At 44.0% G+C, this 21,924-nt stretch overlaps 1 protein-coding gene across 4 annotated transcripts in view; it reads left to right on the forward strand.

Annotated features, from left to right (window-relative positions):
* CRIM1 (cysteine rich transmembrane BMP regulator 1) overlaps positions 1–21,924 on the forward strand; it is a 269,320-nt gene that overhangs the window by 213,746 nt on the left and 33,650 nt on the right. For all 4 annotated transcript variants that reach the window (XM_061624693.1, XM_061624691.1, XM_061624692.1 and 1 more), the window contains 2 exons: positions 9,456–9,577; positions 17,479–17,688. In XM_061624693.1, the coding sequence (XP_061480677.1) occupies positions 9,456–9,577; positions 17,479–17,688 (332 nt within the window). The remainder of the gene's footprint in view (positions 1–9,455; positions 9,578–17,478; positions 17,689–21,924) is intronic.

The raw sequence follows: 21,924 nt of genomic DNA on the forward strand, positions 1-21,924 counted from the left end.
ATAATTGACCATCAAGAAAACTGGTTGAAGGTCTGGAGGCTTCAGAACCACTAGCTACCTCATCCACTTTAATGAAGGGGCAACTCCACGTATGCTTCCTTCACGTATCATGAGCTGCCTCGTTGATGAAGATGTTGGTGTTATCTTTTAAGTACTGAAAATATATGTAGTAAAATAGGAAATAATTAGTACACTTTAGGTCAAAATGAATAGTGCATATAAAAGTATACTGTATACAGATCCACAAATTTAGCTTCACAAATTTACCTAACATACGGTATATTTTTGAAATAAGTGAATACATTTTAATCTAAACCTAAATCTGTATATCCAGTTTGTGGCCCTTTTCAATAAAACTGTTAAATCACTTTGGTAGTGAACAGAATATATAGGTCCAATTCAAACATAACAAGAAACCCTGATGCCAGTTCGAGACTTCTTTCCAACGCAGATGCTATCTTCAAGAGAGGGATTTCCTCAGGGCTGCAGCAGTGGTGGAAATTCCCCCTCTACACCTGCTCTGATCCTGTTAGTTCCAGTCAGGGCCAGATTAAAATGGTGCAACTGGAGCAATTGCACCAGGACTAGGTCCCATGCCAGCAGAGTCCCAAACTTTGAGCTTTCATTTAATTAAAAAAAAAAAGTATTTTGTCTACTCACAAAAAAGTCTCTGTGTTTATTGGGGCTTACTCCCAGGTAAGTAGGTACAGGATTGCAGCCTGAGCTTTCTTGTGAGGAAGAGGCAGAAGAGTATACAGTGAGGAGATTATTAGCAATGCAAAACAAACAGGACTTAAATATAGGCAGTCCACTATGTTTAAAGTTATTTTATAAAAGAGAGGTATAAACTCAAACAATTTAATACAGATAATGTTTAAAAAATTTAAAATCTGCAGTGATTAAAATCCTGTTATCTCAGTGGTTTTGGAACATTGGAAAGTTGGAGCAGGAGTTTCATTTTTGTTTTTGAGCAATCAGGAAAAATAGTGACTTTGTGCTTTTCTCTACTATTTTACCTGTAGAAGTAAAACATCTTTAAAATGGAAGTAAATTGCTTTGCTTTCCACAGTCCCTCACCCCCAGTGGCTATAGACCTAAGATAACCCTTCTTAGGAATCAATCCCCTGTGCATGCTAACTTGGGAGTAAGTTCATTTTGAACACAAGTGGAACTTGAGCATCTTAGACATGCATAATCAGGCCAGATTAAGATTGGTTGAAGCCTTGGAGCTTGTAAAAATTTGCGGGGGGAGGTTCAGAAAAACATGGCCCTTTATACTACAAAAATTCATCACTCTGGTTAAGGAACCAAAATTTGTGTCTATGATACAAGCACTAAATCCTGTTTTGCAGCCATTTCATACCTTCTTCTATATATACACAATAGCCACATGAGATATGTTAGGCTGGGAGTTGTTGACTAGCCCAAGGCAGGAACTGGGCAAAAATAGTGATGAGTTAAGTGAGTTTAAAATATGAAATTGCATGTACTCAAGAGTATTTTCTTTTTTTATCAAGACTGGAAAATGTTTTGTTTGTGTTTTGCTGAGAGTTGTGAAACTGCACATACTCAGTATTTTTTGTAGTCCACAAAAGCTTATGCAATAATAAACTTCATAGTTTTCAAGATACCACAAAACCTTATTTCATGCATTCCTTTTTGAGGAAGAGAGGTCCAATTATGGGAACTGCACTAGGGCCCCCAACTACCTTAATCCAGCCTTGACTCCCGTTCCTTAGCTGATGCAATTTAGTTTTGCCTTCAGGTGATGATAAAAGCTGTTTCTGTCTCCCAACATTGCTTTCTGGAACTGCCTAGACAGGAACAAGTATAACCAATGTAACATATTGCACCTAACTCTGTGCCTGCATGGATGGCTCAAAAAAATCTTAATGGTCAGTGATGTCAAATCTACTGAGAGAATTCTGAAAAAATTGTAAAATTTCATAGTCCCCCACCTCTGTTCAAACACAGATTGCCTACAAGGGCCATGAAGGCAGTTAATGTCCAGAAATCTAGCTGGAAGTTTGACATAAACAAATCTTCTCAGAATGAATGTACCAGTAAAGGCCAAGCCAGTGCTGAAAACAAGCTATCATCCTGGTCCTTTTAGAACTTGTACATATGTAGTCACCATATATGAATTGTGAATTGGCATTTGATTTCTTTCACATATTTTCTCAAACAGCTAACCCCCACATAACCCTTTCACCTCTATTCTCAAACTCTTTGTTCTCTCTTGACGTGTGTCATGTCTGCCTGTGGCCATAACTACTTCAGTTTTCCTCTCACAGCCCAGTCTTCTCTATGCCAATGTTTAGGTGGGAGATATTTGGTAGCATGCTTGGGATATGCAGGGAGCCTATACACAAAAGGGACATGTTCACTACAGATGATCCAGACAGCAGAGTTTTAGACAGCCTGGAGCAAATGAAAAATAAAAAGGTGGAGAGGGAGGAGAAAAGGAGGCTTTGTGACAGTGATTCGCTAAGGTGTATGAGAAATCTACAATTATGGTAGGAATGAAGACAGCTCTGCACACTAGAAACTCTCCCTGAGAGCAAGAACTCCCCTGTCCAGCTCATTTTGAATAAGTCTGGGAAGAAAGTGAAGGGGGATCTTTAGACAGCCAAGACAGAAAGTGACAGGGGCACACTTGTTCATTAGGTCAGCCTCTGTACTGGTGCCCCATCTAGTGGATAAGATAATGTCTGCACTTGAATTTCGGAATATAGGCAGACTGAGCTTGTCTAGTCTTATCTGAAAGGTTCCACTTTTGCACTTCTAAAATAAGATAAACTGGGCTGGGCCACAGCCATAGTCTTACTGTGATTGTAATAGTCTAGATAGGAATTACTTTATTTCTGTGTTCTGTACAGTGCCTGTTGACTTGCTGAGTTGTGTAAAATAGTAGGAGTAATTTGCTGTGCTGAGCTGATATCTAAAATTTGACATTAAAAAGGATCCATATTTCTTGAGATTACCTATGGCTTCTGTGGCTTCTGCCAGTGTCAGCACACACTAATAAGTACTGGCAATTTAAATTTGGAATTGTACCTGCTAGGCAGTCTGAGGTTGACCTAAGTGGTAATTTTTTTTCTAGTTCTTTGGTAAGCTTATGAGACAGATATGCAAGTCATATTTAAAATGTTCATTCTGGAATACTATTCATGCAAATCTTTTTTTAATTTCTGGTAGTATTAGAAGTTTTCCAGAAACATACAGTGCAATCCTTGTACTCTGAAGCATCTCTCACTCAACAGTAAATGTTCTTACAATCTGTCTTGGAGCCAAAGTAGATAAGAAATACATGATTGCATTTCTTTCATCTTAACCAAACAAAAAAGAAGCTGTAGAGGGCCCAGATCCAGATAGAGATTGCAGAGCTATAATCTTTTCCCGATGTAATTTTCCCAGTGAGAATCGCACGTACAGAGACACATAAACTCCCAAAGGTGCTTTTTGCTCTTGGGAGGAAAAAACACATTTTTGAGATGGGCGTCAATTTTTAGCATGAAAACTCTACAGGAGAAGGGTTGTCCACCACCACCACAATCAAAAGTTCAAAAAGATGTAAATACAATCCAACATTTGTTGCCTGGCTTACACATTTGTTGGCCAATTTACTTCAATAAGTTTGCCTTTGAGATGGAGAAGCATTTACAGTTTTCTGTAATTTCATAGAATCATAGAGTTGGAAGGGGCCTTGTAGGCCATCGAGTCCAACCCCCTGCTCACAGCAGGAAATCCACAGCTAGAGCGTCTCCTGCAGATAGCTGTCCAGCCTCTGCTTGAAGACATCCAGCGAAGGGGATCCCACCACCTCCCTAGGCAGTCGGTTCCATTGCCGAACTGCCCTTACTGTCAAGAAGTTCCTTCTAATGTCCAGTCTGAATCTACGCTCCTGCAACTTAAAACCATCAGACCTAGTCCTACCCTCTGGGGCAGCAGCGAACAAATCTGTACCCTCCTCTATGTGACAGCCCTTCAGGTACTTAAAGAGTGCAGTCATGTCACCCCTCAGCCTTCTCTTCACCAGACTGAACATGCCAAGTTCCTTCAACCTTTCCTCATAAGACTTGTTCTCCATACCAGCTATCATCCTCGTCGCCCTCTTCTGAACCCACTCTAACTTGTCTATATCTTTCTTAAAATGAGGCGCCCAGAACTGAACGCAGTATTCCAGATGAGGCCTGACTAATGCAGAATATAGTGGGACTATTACTTCCCTCGACCTGGAAACTATAGCTCTGTTTATGCAGCCCAAAACTGTGTTTGCCTTTTTTGCCGCAGCATCACACTGCTGGGTCATGTTCAACTTGCGGTCCACTACAATTCCAAGGTCCTTCTCACACGCACTACCGCTAAGCCGGGTATTTCCCATCCTGTACCCATGCATTTTGTTTTTGTGACCTAAATGCAGAATCTTGCATTTGTCTTTATTGAATGTCATTTTATTAATTTCAGCCCAATTTTCTAGTCTATCCAGGTCCCTTTGGATTTTATTCCTGTCTTCCATTGTGTTAGCTATCCCTCCCAATTTCGTACCCACAAACTTCATAAGGCTTCCCTCCACTCCATCATCTAAGTCATTGATAAAAATGTTGAAGAGTATCGGCCCCAGGACAGAACCCTGTGGCACTCCACTCGAGACCTCCTTCCAGTCCGAAGCAGAGCCACCAACGACCACTCTTTGAGTACAGTTTTCCAACCAGTTGTGAATCCACCTGCTAGTATTTCCATGTAGTCCGCATTTGACTAGTTTGCTAATCAAAAGGTCGTGGGGGACTTTGTCAAACCCCTTGCTGAAATCTAGATAGATGACATCTACAGCATTTCCACCATCTACTAAGCTAGTGACCCGATCAAAAAAAGAGATGAGATTAGTTTGACAGGATTTTTTCTTGACAAACCCTTGCTGGCTCCTTCTAATCACAGCATTGTCATCTAGATAGTTGCCAATGGACTCTTTTATTATCCGTTCTAATATCTTTCCCGGTATTGAAGTCAGACTGACTGGCCTGTAATTCCCCGGATCTTCTTTTTTACCCTTTTTAAAGAGCGGGACGACGTTTGCCCGTCTCCAATACTCCGGCACCTCTCCTGTTCTCCATGATTTCTCAAAGATGATGGCAAGAGGTTCTGAGAGTACATCGCAAGTTCCTTCAATACTCTGGAATGCAGTTCATCAGGCCCTGGAGATTTGAACTCATTTAGGTTAACTAGGTATTTCCTGACTATCTCCTTATCAATCTTGAACTGCAATCCCGACCCCTTACTGAGATTGCTACCGATGCAAGGTTGCACACTGTTCCCTTTTTGGGAGAAAACGGAGGCAAAATAGGTGTTGAGCAGTTCTGCTTTTTCCTCGTTATCTGTCAACATTTTGCCATCCTCATTGAGCAGCAGTCCCACCGTTTCCTTGTTCTTTCTCTTGCTTCGAACATATCTGAAAAACCCCTTTTTGTTGTTCCTCGCTTCCCTCGCCAGCCTCAGCTCGTTCTGGGTTTTAGCTTTCCTTAGTTTTAGCTTTCCTGCAAGCCCGAGCTGCTCGTCGGTACTCTTCCTTGGTGATGCGTCCTTCCTTCCATTCTTTATACATGCTCTTTTTTACTTTTACCTCCTCCACCAGTCTTCTGTGTAGCCACATTGGCTTTTTCCGATGTCTTCCATTTTTCTTCCTCTTTGGAATTGTTTGCGATTGCGCTTTTTGTAATACGTTCTTCATGAACTCCCACGCGTCTTGGGCTCCTTTTTTCTTTAGTCTATCTAGCCACGGGATCCTACCCATCATTTCCCTGAGCTTGCTAAAATCGGCTTTTCTGAAATCCAAGGTCCATGTTTGACTATATTCTTCTTTGGCTTTCCCCAGAATCCGGAATTCCAGCATTATGTGCTCACTTTCTCCCAAGGTACCAACCGCTTTAATTCCTGTGACCAATTCATCCGTGTTAGTTAAGATCAGGTCCAGGATTGCCGATCCCCTTGTTCCTTCTTCTACTTTTTGAAAGAGGAAATTATCAGCAAGGCCCATCAGGAATTTGTTGGAGGCTTTGTGCTTCGCAGAGTTTGTCTCCCAGCAGATATCCGGGTAGTTGAAGTTTTCCATCACTACTACTTCTTCCCTCCTTGAGATTTCAGAGATTTGTTTGAGAAAGGCCTCGTCTACCACCTCTGCTTGGCCAGGGGGTCTGTAGTAGACACCTACTACCATGTCGGTTTTATTTGTTTCTCCATTTATTTTTACCCAAATGGTCTCTACCGGACCCCTTTGTTCACTGTCTTGGATTTCCATAGAGGTGTATTTGTCTTTGACGTATAACGCTACTCCCCCTCCTTTTCTGTTGCTTCTATTCTTTCTGTAGAGTTTATATCCTTGAATGGCTATATTCCAATCATGGGAGTCATCCCACCAAGTTTCTGTTATCCCTATGATGTCATATTTGCCTTGATGCACTAAGACTTCAAGCTCCCCTTGCTTATTTCCCAAGCTCCGCGCGTTGGTATATAGACACCAGAAGTCTCTCTTGTCCTGATTGGATTCCTTCGTTAATATACCGTGAGGTTTGCTGTGCATCCCTTTCTCTCTCCCAGTGTCTGCTGTACCCTTCAAATCGTTGCGTTTACAACCCGCTGTCTTTGGATTGGTAGTTAAGCTATCATCTCCATCCCCCAGAGGCTTTAGTTTAAAACCCTCTTGATGAGTTTTGCCATACTTCTGCCAAAGAGATTCTTCCCAGTCCTCGTAAGGTGCAGCCCATCTCTTGCCAACAGTCCCCCCTCCAAGAAGCTTAGACCATGGTCCCAGAATCCAAACCTCTCCCATCGACGCCATCTGCGTAACCAGTCGTTGACCTGCAGTATCTTCCTTTCCCTTTGTAGTCCTCTATCCTTCACGGGAAGAATTGACGAGAAGACCACCTGCGCCCCCAAATCCTTGACCTTCCTACCCAGAGCCTCATAGTCCGAGGTGATCTGTTGCAAGGTGTTTCTGGCCGTGTTGTTCGTGCCCACATGGATGAGGAGAAAGGGGTACCTATCTTGTTTCCCAATGAGCCTCGGCAGGTTGTCAGCGACGTCCCGGATGCGTGCCCCAGGGAGACAACAGACTTCCCGATTCATTTTGTCCGGCTGGCATACCGGTGCCTCTACCCCCCTGAGCAATGAGTCTCCAACCACCAGCACCCTCCTCTTTTTGCCACGAGCGGTGGTTGCATCAGCTTCTTTCTTCTGGGGTGTGGAGGCATTTAATTTTCTTTTTAGAGAAAGCATTAAACGTATTTTAGATTTTTAACTTTTTTGTTTGTTTGGAGTTGAATGCCAATGGAATTGGCATAAATTGTGACTGTGTGTTTTCGGCAATGAATTAATATCAGTATTTTTCAAGGTGTAAAGTTAGTCTTTACTGGACATCTTCAAAATAGAATCTGTATTGAGAAACTATATTTTCCACAGTTAATTATTCCATTAAAAAGAGAAAACAATCATTACAAATTTATCACATATCAAACATAGATTTTAAAGCATGTACTTTTATGCTGTTGCAAACTGACACAATACATTGTCATTTTTAAATTTTGTATTTAATGTAAACTTTTGTTTAATATCCTTGGAAGTGTGCTCAGAATTTCATTTCCTCTGTCAGCAAGTGGGGGTAGTCAAGCGCTAATCAATTTGGAAATGGGGTACACAAAAATATGCTAGTAAAGTATGTAGTTTGTAACTTCAAACAAAAATTAACCCCCCAAAAAATGTTTCCATGAGCTTCCAGGACTTACGGAATTTTAAGGTCGTACAAACAATAAAATACAAGACAAGAGTGATTCATCTCATTCTCCAGAGAGCTAATGTTCTGGGTTCACGATGAATGCAAAGGCAGGGTCTAAAGCAGGAGTGGTCCTGTTCTCATCAGGCACCTAAGGAGGCAAGAGACTTCCCAGCAATAACACAAATTAAGGCAATATCCAGAGCCAGTTCAAAGTCCAAACAGAGTCCACAATAATAAATGGGTCAGGCAAGAAGCAAATGTCAGAGCAGTCCAAAGTTAGGATCTAAACAGTCCATGTGCAAAGCAGGGTAAGGCAAGGCAAGAGGCCAGTCCAGGGCAGTCCTTGGTCAGGTCTGGAGTCTACAGGAGATCAGTAGGTAGGTCAGGTACAGGTCTGGTGTATAGAAATTGTTCCAGCAGCTCTTCCAGCTTAGCACTGGAGACTTTCAGCTGGAGCTGCTGGTACCACACCCCAAACTTCAGCCGACTCCTGTCAAGCACTTTCAGCCAGACCTTTTGTGCCAAGGACTCCTTTAGTCCCAAGGAGCCCTGGCTGCAGTTGGGCATGGGCTCCTCTGGCTGGGCTGGGTCTCCGTCAGAAGCCAAACTTACCCTGGGTGCAAATGGCCCTTCCTTAGCCTCATCACAGGACACTGACTCCTCACCCTCAGATTGAGCCTAAGTCAGGCCTGGGTCCAAGACTGGAGCTTCCTGATCTTTCTCTGTTGAGGATTCCCTTTGGGATCTTAACAGGTTAAGAACCAGTGATCATCAAGACTGCTGGACTACAGTTCTCATCATTCCTGGCCATTGTCCTTGATGGCTGAGACTGATGGAACATTGGAAGGCCACAGGCTCCCCACTTCTGGTCTAAAGGCTGTCAAAATGGTTGAATTTGTAGTTAACACATGGTTGAAGTATGGAATGCTGAAGATGTCACCTAGTGTAGGAAAGGAAAATGGAAGGAGAGAGGATTTGCCTTGTTTTGAGTCCTAACAATTTATCGTATTTTGGATGTGAGCAGTTGGGTATGGGGAATCCATGCAGTGCAGTTTAAAAAAAAAAAAACCCTCTCCTTTACACACTGTATTCCAACTTGAAAACTGGAAATATTAATTATGTACTTAAGTGGGAAAAGGTTTTAAAGCATTTCCATCCATATGGAAACCTTTTCCATCTTAAGTGCTAAAGAAATTAAACTTCTCAAATTTCTAGAGTAAATGTTATCTTACTGTTCACCACCAGTCTCTTGATATTAATCTGGTATTAGGGGTCCAGGTGAAACATCTGAAAACACTCTTTGAAAATATAAGTAAAGTCCACTGTAGAATGATTCTCTTTGGGGAAAAAATAATTGGAGAAACATATTGTTACATGGCTCTCCTTTAGATTTGTATTGTATTTTCCAAACATCATGGTCAAGATATTCTTATTTTCACACCTAAACAGTTGTTCTTAAGTGACGATATTAAACAGGGCCTTGCTGCCTGTCATGTCAGAATACAAATCAAAGACTTAAGCATTTTGCTGGGTTTTTTGTTTTCTTGCTTTGCTTCCTTTTGAGTACAGAATTATAATTAGATAACTTTCAATATTTATTATTCCAGAAATATTTTTGCAATAACTACAAATGTTTAGATAGCTTCTTAAAGTATCATACCTTTCATAATTTTTTTATGTAATGTAGGAAGAACAAACATGGATGTGAAATATGTCGCTGTAAGAAATGCCCAGAACTTTCATGTGGTAAGATTTGTCCAATGGGCTACCAGCAAAACAATCAAGGATGTCTTGTCTGCAAATGTACAGGTAAATTCAATTCCTTCAGAGCTGTTTCTTTTCAACCCAGTTTGATATTAAGGGAAACTGTCACAAGCCTGCCCTTCACCAGGGATTACAGAAACATATATCACAGTAATGTTACAACTTGAGAACAAGCCCCATCTAACCCCATTTTTTTAAAAAAAATCATTTTTATTCAATTAATAGTTTTTCAGATGAAAAATAACTGTAAAGTATCATATTCCAAAAAGTGTTTGCAATCTAAAAATAACTGTAAAGTATCATATTCCAAAAAGTGTTTGCATACCTACAACTTAGACATCATTGTAAGTGGAAATTATTTGAAAAATCACCAATTATTTGTAATGGTTATATTATGCACCCTTATCCAGAGCCCTGTTTATAGACATAGAGCTATTAAATGCACAGGTTCCCTGTTCATTTCAGGGAAAAGATCTAATTGGTATGCAGAGAAATAAACACGAAGATCTTCATTTCTATTGAATTGAACAGGGAAGCCCTTGTGGATCAGTGTTCTCCTGTGCATGTAAAAGATTATATCAGGTGGGTAGCTAGCTCCACCTAGCGGTTGAAGGCAAAAGAGCACTGCTGAAGTTTTTTTGCATGTCCATTCCTGGTCTGTGCCTGTTCTTGCCTCAGTTCTCTTTTGCCTTCACTGAACATGGTTGGACTCTCTCTGTTTCTTGTGTGCTGTTTTCACGTTATTTCAGTGACTGGTGTTGTTTTCCTTTACTGTTTGTTCTGTCTTTTGTTCTAACCTTTCCCTTCCATTTAAAAACAAAAAGACCTTGTGTTCCTTCCCTTGGAAGTTTGCTTTGCGGCAAAGAGCCACCAGCGCCCCCCCCCAGAACCGGGAGCCTTTGGCCTCTCCAGGCCCCCCCTCCCACCATCCCTCCCCCGCCAACATCGATACCGTCTCTGTTGGGAGCAAGCCACAGCAGCAGCCGCTTTAACATCCACGGCTGCCTTCCTGCAGGAAGCAGTGTCCCCAGCCCACTCCAAGGCTTTTCGCACCCTTTGCCAGCGGCCAGCCCTTTTTCCTGCGCTTCAACGGTAGAGGGAAGCAACAGACGGGCACCATTATCTCCCGCATCCTGCAACTCCCATCTCCCCTCCAGTTAGAAAACCAGTGAGGAGGACGGCTATAGCTGCTGGTGGGATCTGCATTCCCCCCCCCCAAGCTGCCACGTTAACAGCCTTCTAGGAGGTCAGCTGTGATCTTCGCCACCCATGGGGGCACCCCCCCATGCATCTCTTCAAGCCGCAGTTTCCACTGGCCCCTTTTTACCCCCGTAAGCCCCGCAGCGTGTTGCTCCCATGGGGAAAGCAACCCACAAAACGAAGAGCCCCTCAAAGAAGATGAAACCGCTCCCCCCACACACCTGCAGGAGACGCAGCGTCGGTGCCCTTTCCCAGCCAGGTCACAGGGCAGTCGCATACTTTGGGGGATCTCTCAGGAACTCCTCTACCATCAGGCATGAGGTGGCTGAGGCGCAAGTTATGGCAGACAGGGTTCTGTTACCAATAAGATGACTAGTAGACAGGCAAGGCGCTGTTCAACAGTCAAGGACCCAGAGGGACCTGGAATCCCTATCTGACGAGGAAAGCAGTCAGCCTCACCCTTCTTTGGACACTATTTTTTCCACCACCTCCTCGCCTGAAGCCTTCACAGGCTTTTTGGAAGAACCAATCCTTGTGCAACAGATCCAAGAGGCGGCCGGGGGGGGAGGCTCCAGTCTTCTTACTCTCAAGCTCAGCCTATTCAGTTACACATTTCAGCTCACTCAGTTCAACAACTGAAGGAACAACTCGGGGATTCCCTCTTAATGGATCTGGCTAGAGATTTGTCCTCTCCATCTATTCCTCAAGTTCTTTCGCAGGAAGTGTCAGTGCCCTCACCCTCTCAGGCTCCATCTGGATCACGGCCTTCTCAGGGCTCGCCTACAGGCTGCTCAGTTGCAACTCCGCTTCCTGCACCTAACCGCACATCTCTGGATCCCTACTCCATGGCTCAGGGCAGGTACCTTCAGCCCCCAGAACAGACACCTCTTGACCCAGACAGCGACTTAAATGATCCTGGATGAAGAGGAATGGAGCGGGGAGTCAGAATCTGAAGAGATTTCATCCACTAGGATATTTCAGGAGCCACATTTCCTTCCTCTCCTATGCAAGGTGATGGAAGCCCTTACTCTCACTTCTGCAGAGGATCCTTCTGCTCCCTCTACATCGAGGATCTCAGCAGTGTGTCCAGATCTGAAACCTAAATCTAGATCAGCCTTTCCCAACCAGTGTGCCTCCAGATGTTGTTGGACCACAACTCCCATCAGCCTCAGCCAGCATTGCCAATGGCTGAGGCTGATGGGAGTTGTGGTCCAACAACATCTGGAGGCACACCGGTTGGGAAAGGCTGATCTAGAGTGTTGAAGTTCCCTTCTCCCAAAGGTGCTCAGAGCCTTATGTGGGAGGCAAGTTATTTGGGGATGACACCTTAGCTAATGTCTTGGAGACTAAGGAAAAGAAAAAGTCATAGAATCATAGAATAGTAGAGTTGGAAGGGGCCTATAAGGCCATCAAGTCCAACCCCCTGCGCAATACAGGAATCCAAATCAAAGCATTCTTGACAGATGGCTGTTCAGCTGCCTCTTGAAGGCCTCCAGCGTCAGAGAGCCCACTACCTTTCTAGGTAATTGATTCCATTGTCGTATGGCTGTAACAGTTAGGAAGTTTTTCCTGATGTCCAGTCGAAATCTGGCTTCCTGAAACTTGAGCCCATTATTCTGTGTCCTGCACTGTGAGACAATCAAGAAGAGATCCCGGCCCTCCTCTATGTGACTGACAACCTTTCATGTACTTGAAGAGCGCTATCATATCTCCCCTCAGTCTTCTCTTCTCCAGGCTAAACATGCCCAGTTCTTTCAGTCTCTCCTCATAGGGCTTTGTTTCCAGTCCCCTGATCATCCTTGTTGCCCTCCTCTGAAACTGTTCCAGTTTGTCTGCATCCTTCTTGAAGTGTGGAGACCAGAACTTGACTCAGTACTCAAGATGAGGCCTAACTAGTGCTGAATAGAGGGGAACTAATACTTCACGCGATTTGGAAACTATACTTCTGTTAATGCAGCCTAATATAGCATTTGCCTTTTTTGCAGCCACATCACACTGTTGGCTCATATTCAGCTTGCAATCAATGACAATTCCAAGATCCTTCTCACATGTCATATTGCTGAGCCAGGTATCCCCAATCTTATAACTGCATTTGGTTTCTTTTTCCTAAGTGTAGAACTTTGCATTTATCCCTGTTGAATTTAAGTCTGTTGTTTTCAGCCCAATTCTCCAGCCTATCAAGGCCCCTTGGAATTTTGTTTCTATCTTTCACTGTATTAGCTGTGCCTCCCCAATTTTGTATCATCTGCAAATTTGATAAGCATGCTCTGTACCTCCTCATCCAAGTCGTTAATAAAAATGTTGAAGAGCACTGGGCCCGGGACCGAGCCCTGTGGTACCCCACTTGTTACTTCTGCCCAGTTTAAGAAGGAACCATTGATAAGCACTCTTTGAGTACAATTCTGGAGCCAACTGGATCCACATGATAGTTGTTCCATCCAGCCCACATTTAGCTAGTTGGCTAATCAGAATATCATGGGGCACTTTGTCAAAAGCTTTGCTGAGGTCGAAGTATATTATGTCCACAGCATTCCCACAGTCTACAAGGGAGGTTACCCGATCAAAAAATGAGATAAGATTAGTTTGGCAAGATTTGTTCTTCATAAATCCATGTTGGCTCCTAGTAATCACTGCATTGTTTTCAAGGTGCTTACAGATTGACTGCTTTATAGTATGCTCCAGAGTTTTTCCAGGGATTGATGTCAATACTGTTCTCCAGGAAAAGGGATGACAAAGTCCTTTCGTCGCTCATTCCACCCATATCAGTTGTCTCAGTCCTTTCGAGGCTCAAGGCCGTATGGAAGACCGAAGGATGCCCGCTCCAGCTGTCCCTTCTGGAACAGACAATGCAACCAGCCTAAATCTCAACAACACTTTCCCAGTTGATTGGCATTTGGGTCCCAGTCACAGGGAAATAAACATCAATTCTCATTCCTCCATCTCGCCAGTGGGGGGTCGTCTCCAACGCTTTGCTCACTGGTGGAAGGACACGTCTTCAGATCAATGGGTCCTTCTCACCCCTCAGTACAGCCCATCTCATACAAATAGAGAAAGTCCCGGCAGGGGAGAGATTTTTGGGAAATTACTGTCTGTTCTTCACCTTCGCAAAAAAAAGACGGATTGTTCAGGGCAGTACTAGACCTCAAGGGTCTAAACGGATTCTTAAAATACCGCATGTTTCGCATGGACATCTTACTTTCAATCAAGGAGGCCCTAAGGAAGGGGTTCTCTCTTCTATCAACCTGAAGGAGGCCTACCTTCACATCCCAATCTTCCCACCTCACAGGTGATACCTTCGGTTCGCAGTGGGACAAGACCATTATCAATTCAGGGCTATGCCATTTGGCCTGTCATCTGCCCCCAGGGCATTCACGAAGATTGTGGTTTCCTTGGTGGCACATCTCAGGACACAGGGAATTCATGTCTTCCCTTACTTGGACAACTTTCTTATCCTCTCCCCAACGTTGCACAAGGCCTGGGAGGACCTCCATGTCACCTTGGCCTGTCTAAAGGACCACAGCTTCCTGATCAACGACTCCAAGAGTCACCTTTTTCCATCTCGGTGCATAATACATCTGGGAGCGATTATAGACTCACAGAAGGGCCTCTTAAGGTTGTCCCAAGAAAGAGTCAACAAGATATGCAAAGCAGTGTCGGATATCCTGTCTTCCAACTCAGCAGACCTAATGGAATTAGCAGAGCTTCTAGGATTGATGGTTTCCACATTCCAAACTACACCATGGGCACATCATCATTCCCTCACACTTCAGTGGGCGCTCCTACCCTTACAAAGCGACATAGCATCCAGACACCATCGCAAAGTAGCTCTGTCACCCTGGGTTCAGCAGTCACTGTTCTGGTGGACTCACGAACCCAACCTGTTAAGAGGTGTTCCATTCCAGGATCCCCTGCAGACCCTGATGACATCAGATGCCAACCTATCAGGGTGGGGAGCCAACTGCGATGGTCAGATGATTCAGGGCACATGGTCGTCACAGGAATCCATACTACCAATCAATCTCCTCGAACTTCGAGCAATCCATCTGGCCCTCAGACACTTTGCGGAGGGCAGACAGTTAGGAGCAGTGCTCATCGGAACAGACAACCTGTGGGCCAAATCTTATTTAAACCGTCAAGGGGGCACATGCTCCCACCTTCTCCAGAAGGAAGCCTCTCTCCTCTTCCAGTGGGCGGAGAAGAATGTGGACTCGATAGCGGCAGAATATCTCAAAGGGGAGGACAACAGCCAAGCAGACTGGCTCAGTCGAGAGAAACTGAATCAGGGATAATGGATGCTTCACCTGGGGGTCTTTCATCAGATAGTGGCACGTTTCGGCCGGATTCCAGTGGACCCGTTTGCCATCAGCTGCAATCGACAGGTAAGGAGATTCTTCTCCAGGTATGCGATGCCAGACACAGAAGGGATAGATGCCTTAACATCCCAGCGGCCTCCAGGCAGGCTGTATGCCTTCCCTCCACTACCAGTTATTCCCAGGGTGATCCAAAAACTTTGTGCCGAGAGGACAGCAGTTCTAGTAGTTGCTCCCTGGTGGCCAAGGAGACCTTGGTTTCTGGATCTCCTCAAACTGTTGGTGGAACCGCCATGGAAAATTCCAGTAAAGGAGGACCTGCTCTCTCAAGGGCAGCTTCTTCATCCAGACCCAGAGTGGTAGGCACTTCATGTATGGAATTTGAACAGAAGTGACTCTTAAAGAAAGGCATTTCCTCACAAGTGCTGGAAACCATTATGGCTTCTAGACGCCCATTCACAATCAGAATATACGACAACACATGGAAGGCCTTCTCATCCTGGTCAGAAAGCGGGGATCAATGAGATTTTATCTTTCCTGCAAGGTGGCTTATCATTGGGTCTCAGGCCTAACACCCTGAGGTGCCAGGTTTCAGCTTTATCGTCTATACTCTCCAGATCTCCAGACAACCCACTTGGATCTCATCGTTTCATCAAACATTTCCTCAGGGGAGCAACAATATCAGCACCGCCTACTGTTCATCACTACCCGACATGGGATCTGCACAAAGTGTTAACAGCCCTTCAAAGTCCTCCATTTGAACCTTTGAGTCAAGTTTCTCTCTGTCTGCTATCCTTTAAGTTCTTGTTTCTTGTGGCCATTACATTGGTCTGTAGAGTGTCTGAGCTGAATGCCCTATCTGTCCATAAAAAAAATTGTGTTTCATAAGGATAGAGTAGTCCTACTCACAGTCCCTTCCTTTTGTCCCAAAGTACTGTCTACCTTCCATTGCCAACAGGAACTAGTATTGCCATCCTTCTGTCCCAATCCTGTCCATCCTTCAGAGAAGACCTGGCATCTCTGGATGTGAGGAGAGCCCTTAAAAGTTTTTATTTCCAAGACAAAGGCAATTCAGAAAACAGATAATTTGTTTGTTTCCTTTCACCCAGCATCTCTGGGGAATAAGGTGTCCACTTCTACACTAGCCAGGTGGATCAAGGCATGCATTTCTTTGGCATATGCCCCTCTAAGACTAGCCTGGCCAGCCAGGATAGTGGCTCACTCCAAAAGAGCGGCAACCACATCAGCGGCCTTTTCTCACAACGCCCCTCTAATAGAGATTTGTAGGGCAGCGACATGGGCCATGCCCAATACCTTCATTAAGCGTTGCAAAACAGAAGCCTATGCGTCAGCTGAGGCAGCCTTTGGGAGGAGAGTGCTCCAGCACGTCCTCTCAGACAAACAGTAGCTGCAGCCCAGCGATTTTTCCACCCTACATGGATCAGCTTTGGTATGTCCCACCTGATATCTTTTACATGCACAGGAAAAGAGACATTTGGTCTTACCGTGAAATTGGTCTTCTCTGTGCATGTCAAAAGATTATATCAGGGCCGCTCACTAGGGGGGCTGGGCTACCATTATAAGCACTAGTAGGCCTTTGGCAGAGAGTGTATGAGTACTGTTGTCTTGTCTCTATTAGTGTGTTTCTATCCTGTCTTACTCGTTTATGGGCTTGTGATTGAGAACTGAAGCAGGAACAGGCACAGACCAGGAATGGACCTGTGAAAAAACTTCAGTAGTGCTCTTTTGCCTTCAACTGCTAAGTGGAGCTAGCTACCCACCTGATATCATCTTTTGACATGCACAGAGAAGACCAATTTCACGGTAAGACCAAATGTCTCTTTCCACACCTCCAGGAAATTTATAGATTGGGACCAAGATGCCAGTGTTGAGGCATCAGTCCTCAGAAGGAAACAGTGGCATAAAACAGGTCTGAACAATCCTATAGCTGTTTAATACCTAGCATGCTGTTGTCTCTAAGTAAATGTTAAACAGAAGGAAGGAGACAATGAATTGGTCTCCAGAATTAAATACCCCAAATAGTTGGGAAAGGAGACTTTCAGCCATGTTCACCATCTTCAGTGGGACAGTTCTCCCATAATTTGTAAAAAAATAATGTTGTCCATCATGGAGGCAAAACTTTTGGTGGATTCAGGCAGGAGAACATCATGAATGCAGTGTTTAAATATTCTGACATATATTTAAGAAGATAAGCCTACAGATCTCTCTCTATTTGTTGTAGTTTGATCCCATTAGTAATTAAATATGTCCATGTGCCATTGGGCATTCTTGTTTTTGAAGCATATTAGAAATCTATGCCATAGCTCCTCGGTCTGACTGTATCGCTAAGTTGCTAAAATAAATACAGGGTAAGATTTAACTGTTGGTTGTTATTACTTTCATATTGAGGCACTGTATTTTTTTAATCACATACAGAGATACCTGCTTCTGTAATGCCACCAGCTAAAGCAGGTTCTTGCTTGTCAGTGGATGGGAACCGTCATGAAAACGAGGAAAGTTGGCATGATGGCTGCCGTGAATGTTACTGTCATAATGGACGGGAGATGTGTGCTTTGATTACCTGCTCTGTACCAAACTGTGGCAATCCCACCATACATCCAGGACAATGTTGTCCGTCGTGTCCAGGTACCATTTTATGTTCTGCATTGTATTGTAAAGCACACCTTGCTTTCCATCTGTATATCTTTTTTTTTCCTTTTGGAGGAAAATTGAATAATAAAGTCAGATGTTCCAGTAAAAGCATAAGATACTTTCACATAATTCTGCCCTAGCCTATTATTTTAAACAGTTTTAGCCATGAAAGATAGGCATATTGCCTACTATTTTTCATGATCACATTAAGCATTTTAAATGGATGCAGACAATACAGTCTTGAGAGCAGAAGGAGATACACTTCTAACTGCAGTTTTTATTTGCCAATAGAGAGAATAGAATTCTCTGTATTTTAAATGCTGCTTATTTTGAAGCAGACTGCATAATACTTTTCAAATTCTGTCCTAGTTGCTGCTATCCTATCACTGACTTTTGGATACAATTTATTACAATTGTCTTAATATGTGCACTCTCCTCTTTGCCTGAGGATGATGGATGATGTTCCTGATTACAAATGACACCTCCTGCTGGAAGGAACAGACAGGGTCCACTAAAGCCTGTTGCCTTCTCTTCAGGGGGCGGGATAGAGGAGACATCCCTCTCACCAGACCGACCCTGCCTGCAGCTGGGTCCTCTTGTTCTCTCTTGAGTATTTGCCTTTTCTTCGTCTTGTGCCTCTCCTATATATTTTCTGAGTTGGTGTTTTTTACTGTGCTTCTCCCCCCCCCCCGGTGTGACTACAGTTTTTGTTATACTGGGTGTAATTTTTTACCTCAACATAGTTCTTCATTTGCCTTGTGTGTGTGTCTCATTACTTTTTTATTCCTTTACCAGTTTTCTCTTTGTTGTCTGTGTGTCAAGTTGTCACAAGGGGCATTTTGCCTCCATATGAGTTCCCTAGAGGGAGCTCTTCTTTCAGTTCCTGAAGGGTACAGAGCTTGGCAGATCCCACAATACACATCAAGCTGGACTGCCATTTTGTTTGAGCTGACCTAAGCAGGAGTGCCATTTCTATTTGATCATTGGGTTGCCTGCCCCAACTGTTCTGTTAATCAAGCTTTTAAACACACCAAATCCCTGTTTGATTTCAGTTCCTGAAGGGCACGGAGTTTGGTGGGTCCTGTAAAGGACTTTCCTAAATAGGAGTGCCATTTCTATTTGATCATCAGGTTGCCCCAACTGCTCCATTAATCACGTGTTTGAGCATACCAGATCCCTCTGAGATCACTTGATTGCCCCCCTTCCCTGCTTCATTGATCAGCGAGGCTTTGAATTTCAGTGTTCTCTAGCCCGTTTCAACATCCTTGGGCTGGAAATTGTTAGGGGGGTGAGCAGCTTACAGATAGCTAGTGTTTACGCACAGCTGGCTGCTTCCCATCCTTGCCTGTGCAGGGAGAGCTGTGCTATAGCCTTTATGGCTTTGCCGCCTCTGACCACAATGGTCATCTGCAAGGGGACTGGTCAGACTCAATTGCCTCCTTCTATGACAGTACTTGACATTTTGAGGCAGGAGCTTCTCGTTCATGCACTCATTCTGCAGGTGAGGTGAGTAATGCTGCTTCCTGTGTCAGTCATGGGGTCTTCTCAAAGCTTCTCATGGCTATGCCTCTGCTTTTACAAGAGGTTAAGGACTCTCTCCCATATAGTAATACAGAACGGGGAGGTCTTCTTCACAGAAAGCCTATAAGGGAAAGAATAGGCTCCATTCTGGGAGAAGTAAGAGGAGATCCCACAGATCTCCCTCAAGTAGCAGTTCTGTGGGCTCTCCTTCCTCCCCCTATTCCAGCAGTTCTCCCGTCATTGTGGAGCCAGCTAAGGGGACGATAATACTTTCACCTTCGACAGTTCCTTGAAGGGAAGAGGGAACACTACCTGACCCTTATCATTTACCTGCTGAGGAGGAGAGGATTAACTTTCTGAGAAAGAAGTACTGGTGGTTCAGCCTCAAGCAAAGTTGTTTGCTTCTGAAGTTTTTTTCTGCTCTTACTGGCAAAAGTGCAGAGGACCCTAAAGCTTGCTGAGGTTGAAGATCCAGTTCAGGATGCTTCCTGTCAGTCATCAGCTATGGGTGCATAGAACATTTTCGCCTCCACTTCTGGAAAACCTATCACAGTTTCTTTTCCTCAGGCTTTTGGTGCTATCTGGAAAGCTGAATGGGCGAACCATAATAAGGCTAAAATAGTTTCTAGGGTGGCTACAAAGCATTGTAACAGTTCTGGTTCGATCATGAATCATGCTATTAACAGCATGGAGGAGTGAGTAAACCTGCCATTTCTGATGTGCCAACGTCCTAATCTGCAGAAGTCTGTATCCTGGTTAGAGATTATATATATTCCCAGGAGATTAAGGGGCCTCCCCCTTCTAACTGGTCTTTATCTGAAAGTTGAAATCTTCTACGTGCAAGACACATAATGGCAAGGGACTACTTGGATCTAAAAGTCACAAGAGGAAAAGATCCCACAGGTGTCCTTCAAGTGGCTGCTCTGTGAGGTCTTCTCCTTTAAGCTCCTCCAGCAGTTTTTTTCTCCAGTGCATGTGAAATAGAGATGGGTGAGAAATTTGATTCTGTTCACATTTCAAGCCAAATCTTATCATATTCATGCTTTCCAAAGCAATTTGAGAACCGAAACATAGCCATTCTTCAAAATTAGCACTTATTCAAATTTTGCAGTGCAATTCACCAACAACCAACCAATGTTTACAAAAGTGCATATGTTAAGGGGAAGTGTGCATAACATAAGAACATAAGAAGAGCCTGCTGGATCAGGCCAGTGGCCCATCTAGTCCAGCATCCTGTTCTCACAGTGGCCAACCAGGTGCCCGGGGGAAGCCCGCAAGCAGGACCCGAGTGCAAGAACACTCTCCCCTCCTGAGGCTTCCAGCAACTGGTTTTCAGAAGCATGCTGCCTCTGAATAGGGTGGCACAGCACAGCCATCGTGGCTAGTAGCCATTGATAGCCCTGTCCTCCATGGATTTGTCTAATCTTCTTTTAAAGCCATCCAAGCTGGTGGCCATTACTGCATCTTGTGGGAGCAAATTCCATAGTTTAACTATGCGCTGAGTAAAGAAGTACTTCCTTTTGTCTGTCCTGAATCTTCCAACATTCAGCTTCTTTGAATGTCCACGAGTTCTAGTATTATGAGAGAGGGAGAAGAACTTTTCTCTATCCACTTTCTCAATGCCATGCATAATTTTATACACTTCTATCATGTCTCCTCTGACCCGCCTTTTCTCTAAACTAAAAAGCCCCAAATGCTGCAACCTTTCCTCGTAAGGGAGTCGCTCCATCCCCTTGATCATTCTTCTGAACCTTTTCCAACTCTATAATATCCTTTTTGAGATGAGGCGACCAGAACTGTACACGGTATTCCAAATGCGGCCGCACCATAGATTTATAAAACAGCATTATGATATTGGCTGTTTTATTTTCAATACCTTTCCTAATGATCCCTAGCATGGAATTTGCCTTTTTCACAGCTGCCGCACACTTGGTCGACATTTTCATCGTGCTGTCAACTACAACCCCGAGGTCTCTCCCCTGGTCGGTCACCGCCAGTTCAGACCCCATGAGTGTATATGTGAAATTCAGATTTTTTGCTCCAATATGCATAATTTTACACTTGTTTATCTTGAATTGCATTTGCCATTTTTCCGCCCATTCACTCAGTTTGGAGAGGTCTTTTTGGAGCTCTTCGCAATCCCTTTTTGTTTTAACAACCCTGAACAATTTAGTGTCGTCAGCAAACTTGGCCACTTCACTGCTCACTCCTAGTTCTAGGTCATTAATGAACAAGTTGAAAAGTACAGGTCCCAATACCGATCCTTGAGGGACTCCACTTTCTACAGCCCTCCATTGGGAGAACTGTCCGTTTATTCCTACTCTCTGCTTTCTGCTTCTTAACCAATTCCTTATCCACAAGAGGACCTCTCCTCTTATTCCATGACTGCTAAGCTTCCTCAGAAGTCTTTGGTGAGGTACCTTGTCAAACGCTTTTTGAAAGTCTAAGTACACTATGTCCACTGGATCACCTCTATCTATATGCTTGTTGACACTCTCAAAGAATTCTAATAGGTTACTGAGACAGGACTTTCCCTTGCAGAAGCCATGTTGGCTCTGCTTCAGCAAAGTTTGTTCTTCTGTGTGCTTAGTTAATCTAGCTTTAATAATACTTTCTACCAGTTTTCCAGGGACAGAAGTCAAGCTAACTGGCCTGTAATTTCCAGGATCCCCTCTGGATCCCTGTTTGAAGATTGGCGTTACATTTGCC

The sequence above is a fragment of the Rhineura floridana genome, chromosome 4 (assembly GCF_030035675.1).
Source record: "Rhineura floridana isolate rRhiFlo1 chromosome 4, rRhiFlo1.hap2, whole genome shotgun sequence".
NCBI lineage: Eukaryota > Metazoa > Chordata > Lepidosauria > Squamata > Rhineuridae > Rhineura > Rhineura floridana.